At 50.3% G+C, this 13,420-nt stretch overlaps 1 protein-coding gene across 1 annotated transcript in view; it reads right to left on the bottom strand.

Moving 5' to 3' along the window:
- Positions 1–13,420, bottom strand: part of lrrk1 (leucine-rich repeat kinase 1) — a 231,468-nt gene that overhangs the window by 2,951 nt on the left and 215,097 nt on the right. The window contains exon 33 of the mRNA XM_038813623.1: positions 2,223–2,324. Coding sequence (XP_038669551.1) covers positions 2,223–2,324 — 102 coding nt within the window. The remainder of the gene's footprint in view (positions 1–2,222; positions 2,325–13,420) is intronic.

Raw genomic sequence — 13,420 nt, 5'->3', positions numbered from 1 at the left:
AAAGTGCAGAAGACCATTCAGCCCATCGGGTTTGCACCAACCCTCTGAAAGAGCACCCTACCCAGGCCCAAGACCATATCCCCCCCCCCCGCATAACCCCATCTAACCTCCACATCTTTGGACCCAAAGGGGCAATTTATCATGGGCAATCCACTTAACCTGCACATCTTTGGACTGTGGGAGGAAACCGGAACTCCCGAAGGAAACCCATGCACACACGGGGAGAAAGTGCAAACTCCACGCCGGCAGTCACCCAAAGCCAGAATTGAGCCCGGGTACTTGTCGCTGTGAGGCAGCAGTGTTAACCACTGTGCCACTGAAGTTGCAGTAAAAACCCTCATTACATTTTTAAAAAATGCTTGAATAGGCACTTGGAGTCCCGTACACTACAGAGGTATGGACCTTACATGGGAATTTCATATAATCAGAGAGTGTCTACAGCACAGAAAGAGGCCATTCAGCCTGCTGTGCCTGTGCTATCTCCCTAACTTAGGGTCTCGGCTAATCCCACCTCCACATATTCTGCATGAACACACTGTCTTTCCCTTGAAAGCCAGGATTGAACCTGCCTCCACCACATTCTCAAGTAGTGCATTCCGGATCTTAACTATTTATCCTGTTAAATAGATTTTCCTCATGATGCCTTTGGATCTTCTCCTATTTACCTTAAAATCTGTGCCCCTTGGTTCTTGACTCGCTGCCAATGGAGACAGTTTCCCCAGCGGGCCGACGAATTCCGGCTAATCTATGTTGAGGATGTCCAGGATCTCATTGCTTCATTCAGCACTTTCTCAACCTGTCCTTCAATAATTTGTTCATAAATTTCCCCTGGTCCCATGTTCCTGCACTTTTCGAATTATACTCTTTATGTCATATTGTCTCTCTCTGCATTCTTCACATCAAAATGAATCTTTTCACACTTCTCTAGATTAAATTGTATCTGCCACTTGTCTGCCCATTCTATAACCTATGTTCTTTTGGATCTTTATCACTGTCCTCACATTTCACAATGCTTCCTGTTCTTGTGTCATCTGCAAATGTTGAAATTGTGTTCTGTACGCCCGAGTCTCGACTATTAATATGAAACAGGAAAAGTAGTGGTCCTAGTATCGAATCCTGGGGAAATCCCACTGTGTACCTTCTGACCGTATACAGTCTGCAAAACAACTGTCGCCACCAACCTCTGTGGCCTGTGGAAAATAGGGCCTGCGGAAAATAGGGCCTGCCAATAGGAGGAGAGTGAGAGGCAGCCAGCCCCACTGCCTTGGCAATCAGCACTGGTAAGGCCTATGTGCAGCTGTGCTCTGAGGGTGTGCTGGCACAGACTCTCTGTTCTGGAGCAGCCAGGCATTGCTTTGGTCACCTCTGGACACTGAGCATGCCAGAGTCCAGCATGTGGATTGCATGTAGCTGCCCTTACAAGGCTAGGGCTACCTGAGGCTTGTGGGATCGCCCTGCGTAAGATAGGGAGGAGGCGGCACACAGCCCGGGGCCTGTGGGATCGACCTGTGTAAGATAGGGAGGAGGCGGCACACAGCCTGAGGCCTGTAGGATCGCCCTGTGTAAGATAGGGAGGAGGCGGCACACAGCCCGGGGCCTGTGGGATCGACCTGTGTAAGATAGGGAGGAGGCGGCACACAGCCTGGGGCCTGTGGGATCGACCTGTGTAAGATAGGGAGGAGGTGGCACACAAACGGAGGCCTGTGGGATCGACCTGTGTAAGATAGGGAGGAGGCGGCACACAACACAATACGTTCGGCCAACACATATCCAACTCCAGTGAGCATACTGGAGATGTCGCAAAATGGAGGAACGGGGACCTTGACAATTATTCTCAAATTGTCATATATTCGGTTTTGAAAAATTGTTACTCAGAAATATCAAAGGAACAGTTCCTGAACAGGAATAAATCTACGTTATAGAAATAAGAACTGTATCATGTCCGAGAATGTGTTCAGTGTTTCTGTGGTGACTGTGGTACATTTTAGAAATAATGATATCAATAACATGGTTATAAAACGAATCAAATCCAGCAATATGTCAGATTGGATTAAAACACCCCCACCCTTTTTTAAACACATAGTTATAAGTAATTTGGCTGCAAAACGTGTCTCCAACATAGTGTCCCTAATGTATAATGGTTGTATCAGGCGTTGAGCAGGGCTTCAGAGACAGTGCAGTGGCTATTTCATGGGATTCTCATTCACTTTTCACACACTTACCAGTCTTTAGACACAGTTTCTGCCTTCAGTACAGCCATTACTCTGCCTTGCGGGAAGCCAGACTGGTTTTCCACCTCAATAACAATGATATCTCCACATTGTCTGAAATCAAATGGAACACAGCTTTGAGAAAGGGACTTAGACTCTTAGAGCAACATTCAGTAACAGAACAGACCAGTGCAGTGTGCTCAATGGGGAATGCTGTGCAGCAGTAGTGTGCTCTGGGAGGGAATGCAGTACAGCAGCAGTGTGCTCTGGAGGGAATGCAGTACAGCAGCAGTGTGCTCGCTGGGGAATGCTGTGCAGCAGCAGTGTGCTCTGGGAGGGAATGCAGTACAGCAGCAGTGTGCTCTGGGAGGGAATGCAGTACAGCAGCAGTGTGCTCTGGGGGAATGCAGTACAGCAGCAGTGTGCTCGCTGGGGAATGCTGTGCAGCAGCAGTGTGCTCTGGGAGGGAATGCAGTACAGCAGCAGTGTGCTCTGGGAGGGAATGCAGTACAGCAGCAGTGTGCTCTGGGGGAATGCAGTACAGCAGCAGTGTGCTCTGGGAGGGCTGCAGTACGGCAGTAGTGTGCTCTGGAGGGAATGCAGTGGAGTAGCAGTGTGCTCTGGAGGGAATGCAGTACAGCAGCAGTGTGCTCTGGAGGGAATGCAGTGCAGCAGCAGTGTGCTCTGGAGGGAATGCAGTGGAGTAGCAGCGTGCTCTGGGGGAATGCAGTACAGCAGCAGTGTGCTCTGGGGGAATGCAGTACAGAAGCAGTGTGCTCTGGGAGGGATGCAGTACGGCAGTAGTGTGCTCTGGAGGGAATGCGGTGGAGTTGCAGTGTGCTCTGGGGGAATGCAGTACAGCAGCAGTGTGCTCTGGGAGGGCTGCAGTACAGCATCAGTGTGCTCTGGAGGTAATGCAGTACAGCAGCAGTGTGCTCTGAGAGGGCTGCAGTACAGCAGCAGTGTGCTCTGGGAGGGCTGCAGTACAGCAGCAGTGTGCTCTGGAGGTAATGCAGTACAGCAGCAGTGTGCTCTGGGGGAATGTAGTACAGCAGCAGTGTGCTCTGGGGGAATGCAGTACAGCAGCAGTGTGCTCTGGGGGAATGCAGTACAGCAGCAGTGTGCTCTGGGAGGGATGCAGTACAGCAGCAGTGTGCTCTGGGGGAATGCAGTACAGCAGCAGTGTGCTCTGGGAGGTCTGCAGTACAGCAGCAGTGTGTTCTGGGATTGCTGCAGTACAGCAGCAGTGTGCTCTGGAGGTAATGCAGTACAGCAGCAGTGTGCTCTGGGGGAATGCAGTACAGCAGCAGTGTGCTCTGGGGGAATGCAGTACGGCAGTATTGTGCTCTGGAGGGAATGCAGTGGAGCAGCAGCGTGCTCTGGAGGTAATGCTGTACAGCAGCAGTGTGCTCGGGGGGAATGTAGTACAGCAGCAGTGTGCTCTGGGAGGGCTGCAGTACAGCAGCAGTGTGCTCTGGGAGGGATGCAGTACAGCAGCAGTGTGCTCTGGGGGAATGCAGTACAGCAGCAGTGTGCTCTGGGAGGGATGCAGTACGGCAGTAGTGTGCTCTGGGAGGGATGCAGTACGGCAGCAGTGTGCTCTGGGAGGGCTGCAGTACATAAGAACATAAGAACATAAGAACTAGGAGCAGGAGTAGGCCATCTGGCCCCTCGAGCCTGCTCCGCCATTCAATGAGATCATGGCTGATCTTTTGTGGACTCAGCTCCACTTTCTGGCCCGAACACCATAACCCTTAATCCCTTTATTCTTCAAAAAACTATCTATCTTCACCTTAAAAACATGTAATGAAGGAGCCTCAACTGCTTCACTGGGCAAGGAATTCCATAGATTTACAACCCTTTGGGTGAAGAAGTTCTTCCTAAACTCAGTTCTAAATCTACTTCCCCTTATTTTGAGGCTATGCCCCCTAGTTCTGCTGTCACCCGCCAGTGGAAACAACCTGCCCGCATCTATCCTATCTATTCCCTTCATAATTTTAAATGTTTCTATAAGATCCCCCCTCATCCTTCTAAATTCCAACGAGTACAGTCCCAGTCTACTCAACCTCTCCTCATAATCCAACCCCTTCAGCTCTGGGATTAACCTAGTGAATCTCCTCTGCACACCCTCCAGCGCCAGTACGTCCTTTCTCAAGTAAGGAGACCAAAACTGAACACAATACTCCAGGTGTGGCCGCACTAACACCTTATACAATTGCAACATAACCTCCCTAGTCTTAAACTCCATCCCTCTAGCAATGAAGGACAAAATTCCATTTGCCTTCTTAATCACCTGTTGCACTTGTAAACCAACCTTCTGTGACTCATGCACTAGCACACCCAAGTCTCTCTGAACAGCGGCATGCTTTAATATTTTATCGTTTAAATAATAATCCCGTTTGCTGTTATTCCTACCAAAATGGATAACCTCACATTTGTCAACATTGTATTCCATCTGCCAGACCCGAGCCCATTCACTTAACCTATCCAAATCCCTCTGCAGACTTCCAGTATCCTCTGCACTTTTCGCTTTACCACTCATCTTAGTGTCATCTGCAAACTTGGACACATTGCCCTTGGTCCCCAACTCCAAATCATCAATGTAAATTGTGAACAATTGTGGGCCCAACACGGATCCCTGAGGGACACCACTAGCTACTGATTGCCAACCAGAGAAACACCCATTTATCCCAACTCTTTGCTTTCTATTAATTAACCAATCCTCTATCCATGCTACTACTTTACCCTTAATGCCATGCATCTTTATCTTATGCAGCAACCTTTTGTGTGGCACCTTGTCAAAGGCTTTCTGGAAATCCAGATGTACCACATCCATCGGCTCCCCGTTATCTACTGCACTGGTAATGTCCTCAAAAAATTCCACTAAATTAGTTAGGCACGACCTGCCTTTTACGAACCCATGCTGCGTCTGCCCAATGGGACAATTTCTATCCAGATGCCTCGCAATTTCTTCCTTGATGATAGATTCCAACATCTTCCCTATTACCGAAGTTAAACTCACTGGCCTATAATTTCCTGCTTTCTGCCTACCTCCTTTTTTAAACAGTGGCGTCACGTTTGCTAATTTCCAATCCTCCAGTACGGCAGTAGTGTGCTCTGGGAGGGATGCAGTACAGCAGCAGTGTGCTCTGGGGGAATGCAGTACAGCAGCAGTGTGCTCTGGGAGGGCTGCAGTACAGCAGCAGTGTGCTCTGGAGGGAATGCAGTACAGCAGCAGTGTGCTCTGGGAGGGCTGCAGTACAGCAGCAGTGTGCTCTGGAGGGAATGCAGTACAGCAGCAGTGTGCTCTGGTGGGAATGCAGTGCAGCAGCAGTGTGCACTGGAGGGAATGCAGTACAGCAGCAGTGTGCTCTGGAGGGATGCAGTACGGCAGCATTGTGCTCTGGGAGGGATGCAGTACAGCAGCAGTGTGCTCTGGGAGGGAATGCAGTATGGCTGCAATGTGCTCTGGGAGGGAATGCAATATGGCTGCAGTGTGCTCTGGGAGGGACGCAGTACAGCAGCAGTGTGCTCTGGGAGGGATGCAGCACGGCTGCACTGTGCTCTGGGAGGGATGCAGTACAGCAGCAGTGTGCTCTGGAGGGATGCAGCACGGCTACACTGTGCTCTGGGAGGGATGCAGTACAGCAGCAGTGTGCTCTGGGAGGGAATGCAGTATGGCTGCAGTGTGCTCTGGGAGGGAATGCAGTATGGCTGCAGTGTGCTCTGGGAGGGAATGCAGTAAGGCAGCAGTGTGCTGTGGGAGGGATGCAGTACGACAGCAATGTTTTTGGAGGTAATGCAGTGCGGCAGCAATGTACTCTGGGAGGGATGCAGTACAGCAACAGTTGTTCTGGAGGGAATGCAGTGCAGCAGCAGTGTACTCTGGGAGGGATGCAGTATGGCTGCATTGTGCTCTGGGAGGGATGCAGTACGGCAGCAGTGTGCTGTGGGAGGAAATGCAGTACAGCAGCAGTGTGCTGTGGGAGGGAATGCAGTACAGCAACAGTGTGCTCTGGGAGGGATGCAGTATGGCTGCATTGTGCTCTGGGAGGGATGCAGTACAGCAGCAGTGTGCTCTGGGAGGGAATGCAGTACGGCAGCAGTGTGCTCTAGGAGAATTGCAGTACGGCAGCAGTGTGCTCTGGGAGAAATGCAGTACGGCAGCAGTGTGCTCTGGGAGAAATGCAGTACGGCAGCAGTGTGATGTGGGAGAAATGCAGTATGGCAGCAGTGTGCTCTGGAGGGTGCAGAGAAATGCAGTACGGCAGCAGTGTACTCTGGAGGGATGCAGTACAGCAGCAGTGTGCTCTGGAGGGATGCAGTACAGCGGCAGTGTGCTCTGGAGGGAATGCAGTACAGCAGCAGTGTGCTCTGGAGGGAATGCAGTGGAGTAGCAGTGCGCTGTGGGAGGGCTGCAGTACGGCAGCACTGCGCTCTGGAAAGATGCCATATGGCAGCAGTGTGCTCTGGAGGGAATGCAGTGGAGCAGCAGTGCGCTGTGGGAGGGCTGCAGTATGGCAGCATTGTGCTCTGGAGGGATGCAGTACGGCAGCAGTGTGCTCTGGAGGGATGCAGTACGGCAGCAGTGTGCTCTAGGAGAAATGCAGTATGGCAGCAGTGCGCTCTGGAGGGAATGCAGTGGAGTAGCAGTGCGCTGTGGAAGGGCTGCAGTAAGGCAGCATTGTGCTCTGGAGGGATGCAGTATGGCAGCAGTGTGCTCTGGAGGGAATGCAGTGGAGTAGCAGTGCGCTGTGGGAGGGCTGCAGTACGGCTGCACTGCGCTCTGGAGGGATGCAGTATGGCAGCAGTGTGCTCTGGAGGAAATGCAGTGGAGTAGCAGTGCGCTGTGGGAGGGCTGCAGTACGGCTGCATTGTGCTCTGGGAACCATTCAGCATGGCAGCAGTGTGTTTTGCGAGAGTGAATGAGCACAAAGTGGATCAGCACATTATCGGTGGTAATAAATATTACTTAACAATAGAAGATACGATTCACCAGCTACTTGCTTTTTATTAGTACTTAATTGTTTTATTGAGTTTCATCTGCCAGTTGTTTAGATTCAGTCCCTGAGCAGCAATATTCAGCAGCAAATTAATTTACGACTTTTCTGTATCAAGGCTTGATCTTTCTTTTCATTCCTGTTCTACAACTGTAACAGTTTGCCCCCGACTCCATCACTGACCCTCTCTGAAGGGGTAAGTGAAAGCTCCCGAAGCCGGGTCCCCGATTTATTCTCTCACTCGGTTCTAGCAATTCCCTTCCAGCGCTATGAGGAAAAGGCTGGGCTGTGGGATTAATTTTGGATTGGTGTCGGGCTAAGGGAGATAGCGAAGCAGTGAGATTAGTTTGGGATTGACACAGGGCTTGGGCGGTGGGGGGGTGGGGAGAAGATACGTTCGGTTGAGGTTGACGTAGGAGAGTTGTTGGGCGAATGGCTTCCTCTGCTTCACCAGAGCTTTGTACCCTTCCTCCAAGTGTGTAGTGAAGCCCAATACTGCTTTATTTGAAATGTTAAAACGATTTGATAGAATGTAGGGAGAAATTATTTCCTCTGCTATTCAATTCCAGAATACTGGCAGAATCTTAAAATTAGGGTTAGAGACATTTGGGAATTAAATCCAGCCGCCGTGGAAATCAGAAACTCTTTCCCCCCAGAAAGGACGAGAATGTTAGAAATCAGTTGGAAATTTCATTGGGATTAATTTTTGTTTAATTAAAGGCATTGGAATATGGAGCTAAAACAGGGGAATGGGAATGAGCTACAGATTAGCCACAATCTAACTGAAGATGGTGCAGACCTGAGGGGGTGAATGATTTAATCTTAATTCTATGTTCCACTGCTCCTGGCTCTCAAACATGTTGATGCTACGATTACACCTTTAACAGAGCAGCGCCTATTCCTTTCCACCCCCCCCCCCCCTCTAAAAATCACACTTTCGGTCATTCCTCCATCTTCCTCCTTCCTTCCTTCTCCAAGATCCTCAACACTGGATTAAATCTGACTGACTTGTTTTAAAAAAGTGATGGGACCATTTCTGGGCATCAACTCTGATTGTTTATGAGTTGTGCAGAGAGGAGGGCCAATGGCAGTGCCGGGGGCTCTGGGTCCTACCGCAATACATGGGAGACTGTGAGGGCATCTCAAGGTGGAGGAGCCCTCTCTTGACCTCAAACAAAGTACAAAGGGCGGGATTCTCCGACCCTCTGTGCCAATATGGTGCTCGGTGCAGGGGCGGGGAATGACCCAAAATAGGCCCCCACGCCTATTCATACATTCATGCGGGGGCCGTTGGAAAAGGACACCCCGGCGATTCTCCACGATCGACCGGCCGAGTTCCCACCGGCGTGGTTCTAATGTGGTTCCACCCAGCAGGAACTCGGAGTCGCGGCTGATGTGGTCATTATGGTGGTGGGGGGGGAGGGGCATGGGGATTAGACACTGGGGGGGAGGTGGCCCTCCACGACGGGCAGGCCCGCGATCGGGGGCCAACCATCGGCGGCCAACCATCGGCGGCCACCACGGTCCAGGAGCGACCTATCTTCCTCTGCGCGGGCCCACTGTGTGGCTCCACCATGTTGGCGGTGCCCGTGCCAAGGTGGGCCACCGCGCGCATGCGCAGACCCGCTTCCAGCCGCCGTGCACATGCGCGGCCTGTACAGCAGGTCCCTGCCGGCAGCCAGAGCTGCGGAATGCACGCCAGGGTCCTGCTAGCCCCCTGGACTCCCGACGTTCGAGGAAAAAGTCTGGATTGATTCTCGCTTGTTTTCCAGCAGGCGTGGGGACTTAGTCCCCCAAAGGGAGAATCCCGCCCAACGTGCTTGTGACCATAGCTGCCTGCCCATCATTCCCGAGTGAGAACCCTCTTGACAAGGTGGGATTGGGCTGAAACTACGTCTTCCTGCCACCTTGGTTCCAAGGAAGGGGATTTAAATGAGGACTGGCTGAGTGAATAGTTGTGGTCCCAACATTGACCTCTGCAGAACACCACTAGTCACCGGCTGCTATCCTGAAAAAGACCCCTTTATCCCCACTCTCTGCCTTCTGCCAATCAGACAATCCTCTATCCATGCCAGTACCTTGCGCCTAACACCATGGGCTCTTATCTTATTTTGCAAACAGTGGCCATTCCCACGAAGATCTTCGGGTCCTGAATTGGCTCTTCCAAGGGAGTGATAAAGAAGAATCCCTTGCAGCACTGAGTGACCGCTTGCAGATTGAGGTCCAAGAGATTGATTCAGCTTTCCCATTGTTGATGCACTTCATGATGTCTGTTGTCTTTTTAGAATAATCAGCTGTGTTTGTATTGGTTGAGCAGCATTCGGACCTTAGTTCCACTGAATCCACTGTTGTTTTTAAAAAATTTAGAGTACCCAATTATTTTATTTTCCAATTAATTAGCATGGCCAATCCACTTAACCTGCACATCTCTGGGTTGTGGGGGTGAAACCCACGCAGCCATGGGGAGAATGGGCAAGCTCCACACGGACAGTGACCCAGGGCCGGGATTCGAACCCAGTTCCTCAGCACCACAGTCTCAGTGCTAACTACTGCCCCGCATGCCACCCTTGAATCCACTGTTGTGATGCTTAACCTATTCCCTGTTTACCATGAAGAATCTTCCAAAGAGAATGCGTTGCCCAAGTCCAGGTTTGAGGATCACACTGTTAGAGAGCTGGTACCTTCCCAGGGTGAAAATCATATGGCACAAACCCTTCAGTCCCAGCTGAACGGCTTCTTCCCTCCAGAGATGGAGTTCAGTTCGGAAGTTGTGGCAGAATCTGTACAGCAGCACTGTCCTGGAGTTAATTGTCTGCAGGAAATTCCTCTCATTACAGAATCCCTATTATACTCCCTATACACACAAAACTGCGTGGCAAAATTTGGTTCCAACTCCATCCACACGTTTGCTGGCGACACGACCATAGTAAGTCAGATCTCGAACAACGATAAGTCAGCATACAGGAGGGAGGTAGAGAACCCAGTGGAGTGGTGCAGCGACAACAATCTATCCCTAAATGCCAGTAAAACTAAAGAGCCGGTCATTGACTTCAGGAAGCAAAGTACTGTGCACACTCCTGTCTGCATCAATGGGGCCGAGGTGGTGATGGTCGACAGCATCAAATTCTTAGGTAAGCGCATCATCAAAAATCTGTCCTGGTCCTCCCACGTCGACGCTGCCACCAAGAAAGCACAACAAAGCCGATACTTCCTCAGGAAACTAAGGAAATTCGGCATGCCCACACTGACTCTTACCAACTTTTACAGATGTATAATAGAAAGCATCCTATCTGGCTGCATCACAGCCTGGTATGGCAACTGCTCAGCCCAAGACCGCAAGAAACTTCAGAGAGTGGTGAACACAGCCCAGTCCATCACACAAACCTGCCTCCCATCCATTAACTATCTACACCTCCTTCTGCCTTGGGAAAGCGGGCAGCATAATCAAGGATCCTTCCCACCCGGCTTACTCACTCTTCCAACTTCTTCCATCGGGCAGGAGATACAAATGTCTGAGAATACGCACAAAAGACTGAAAAACAGCTTCTTTCCTGACTCCTAAATTACCCTCTTCTGGACTGACCTCATTAACACTACACCACTGTATGCTTCACCCGATGCTGGTATCTATGTATTTACCTTAGAACATAGAACAGTACAGCACAGAACAGGCCCTTCGGCCCTCGATGTTGTGCCGAGCAATGATCACCCTACTCAAACCCATGTATCCACCCTATACCCGTAACCCAACAACCCCCCCCTTTAACCTTACTTTTTAGGACACTACGGGCAATTTAGCATGGCCAATCCACCTAACCCGCACATCTTTGGACTGTGGGAGGAAACCGGAGCACCCGGAGGAAACCCACGCACACACGGGGAGGACGTGCAGACTCCGCACAGACAGTGACCCAGCCGGGAACCGAACCTGGGACCCTGGAGCTGTGAAGCATTTATGCTAACCACCATGCTACCGTGCTGCCCCTACCTTGTGTTGCTCTATTCTGGATTTCCTTTTATTTTCATGTACTAAATGATCTGTTTGAGCTGCTTGCAGAAAAATACTTTTCACTGTACCTCGGTACACGTGACAATAAACACATCCAATCCAAAGAAGATGAGAAATACCTTGACAAGGAGAGATTACCTGTCAGAACAGGGGGGGGGGTTTGTAAAACGGCAGATCAGAGGAAAGGAGGGAAAGAGAGCGAAAGACGGACCGGGAGGAGTGGGGTGGGGGTGTAGAATGCTTGTTGCAACAAGCAACACATGGCAACGACGGGAGCAAAGATATTGAAAACGGCTATCACTGTGAATCAGCCAAAGGAGGTAGCTACTTTCCTGATGTGGGTATCGAGTTCTGCAAAAAGGGATCAGGGATTTTCAACACACTGAGAGGAGAAATACTGCAAGGCTACAGGGAAACTGAATTTCGGGAACTTGTGTATTAATCTGCAGTTGAAGCAATAATGAGTTTCGAGCGAGCTTTTGGATGTCTCTGGGGGAGGTACGAGTTGGGTGAGAAGCATCAAGTGAATGCTCAAGAGTTCACCTGAAGAAAACCAGTTGTATGAGTGCCAGTTCCAAGCAAGTAGCTTTTGTGTCAAGTAGTGGGAACTCTTCACTGGCTTATGTGTCTGTAAAGATATTGCTGGGTAAAGAAATATTGGGAAATTGAATAATTTTCTTGTGTTTGTATTGAAATCCTTCCAACCTTTTTGTCTGGTGGAAGATAGTTCATTTTTCTTGTTTAATGAAAATTTTATCCTTTGTGTTAAAAGTTAAATCAGCAGGCTCCTGGAGTTTGCTCAGTAACTTTCATCTCTATTTTCTAAAAGAAAATTAGGATCTCTCACTCTGGGACCTGACTTATCCAGCCTTAACATCAGCTGGGATCATAACACAACGCACCCCGACTTCACTGGTTGCCCCAATGAGGTCAGGTAGATGGCGAATTAAGAAATCACTTTGCATATATGGTCAGTGATGTATTTATACTCATTCAGTTTACAGTCAGCTTGTTAAACCCCACTTTGGACCTTAAATAGTTAAGAAATGGCAGAGAAATGAAAAATATTGGTAAGAAAGCCAAGCTGAAATAGAAACAGATTATAGCTCTGTCTTAAATTAGTTGTGTAATACCATTCAAAGAAATTTACATAGACACTGCATCTGATTACCATTTCACAGCATGTTCTATTCTGAAGTTACAGATCAACAAGTAACTGTCCTGAAACTCAGCACTTCTACTAATGAGCATTTCCAGTACCGAGTGAATCCTCAAATCACTGACAGTCTGAAGACAGATGAAACATAATCCCAATGAGGGGGAGCCCCTTCAGATCAAAGCAGAAAATGTTTGCTGGGCTCCTGTTAGGAACATAGAAACATTACTGTGCCGAAAGAGGCCAATTCAGTGCCTGTGCTGGTGAAGCGCAAATAGAAACGGAAACACATGAGGAAATGAGTTTGGAAAACTTAATCTCTGTACCGCTATAGAAAACATTGTAGAAAAGATTGTGTCATGATGTTATATGATTATAAAAGATGAAAGCTGCATTTACGAATTCTGGGCGCGATTCTCCCCAACGGCCGCCGCAACGAAAGGCTGCGACGAAAACGGCCGTGTTTTACGGCCGCCTCCGCCCCCCCGACCGGGAACCGATTCTGCTCCCCGGTCGGGGCTAGCATCCCGCGGCCGTGAACTCCGGAATCGCGGGCTTAACGAATTTCGTTAAGCCCGCTAGCCAGAGTTAGCGACGGCTGACGCGTCAGATGACGTCAGCCGCGCATGCGCGGATTGGACGACTCCAACCCGCGTATGCGCGGGTGACGTCATCACGCATATGCGTGAAACCCGCGCATGCGCGGGCCGGTATGCCCCTCAGCCGCCCCGCAAATGGATACAGCGGGGCGGCGGAAGGAGAAAGAGTGCGCGGGGTAAGTACCCGCTGCCCGCGATCGGTGGGCACCGATCGCGGGCCCATGGCACCCTTGGCACGGCCGTGGTACTGCCGTGCCAATCGGTGCCATGGTTCCCCAGATCGGGACTTTACGGCCGTTTTTACGAACGGTCAGACCAGGTGTGATTTACGTTCATAAAAACGGTCGTAAAGGCCTTGGAAATCGGCCCATCGGCCAGCTGAGAATCGCTGCTCGCCGTAAAAAAATGGCAAACAGCGATTCGTGTCGGGAGGCGGCCGTGGGGGG

This window comes from Scyliorhinus canicula, chromosome 12 (genome assembly GCF_902713615.1).
Source record: "Scyliorhinus canicula chromosome 12, sScyCan1.1, whole genome shotgun sequence".
Lineage (NCBI taxonomy): Eukaryota > Metazoa > Chordata > Chondrichthyes > Carcharhiniformes > Scyliorhinidae > Scyliorhinus > Scyliorhinus canicula.
This window is presented reverse-complemented; position numbering and strand designations above follow the sequence as displayed.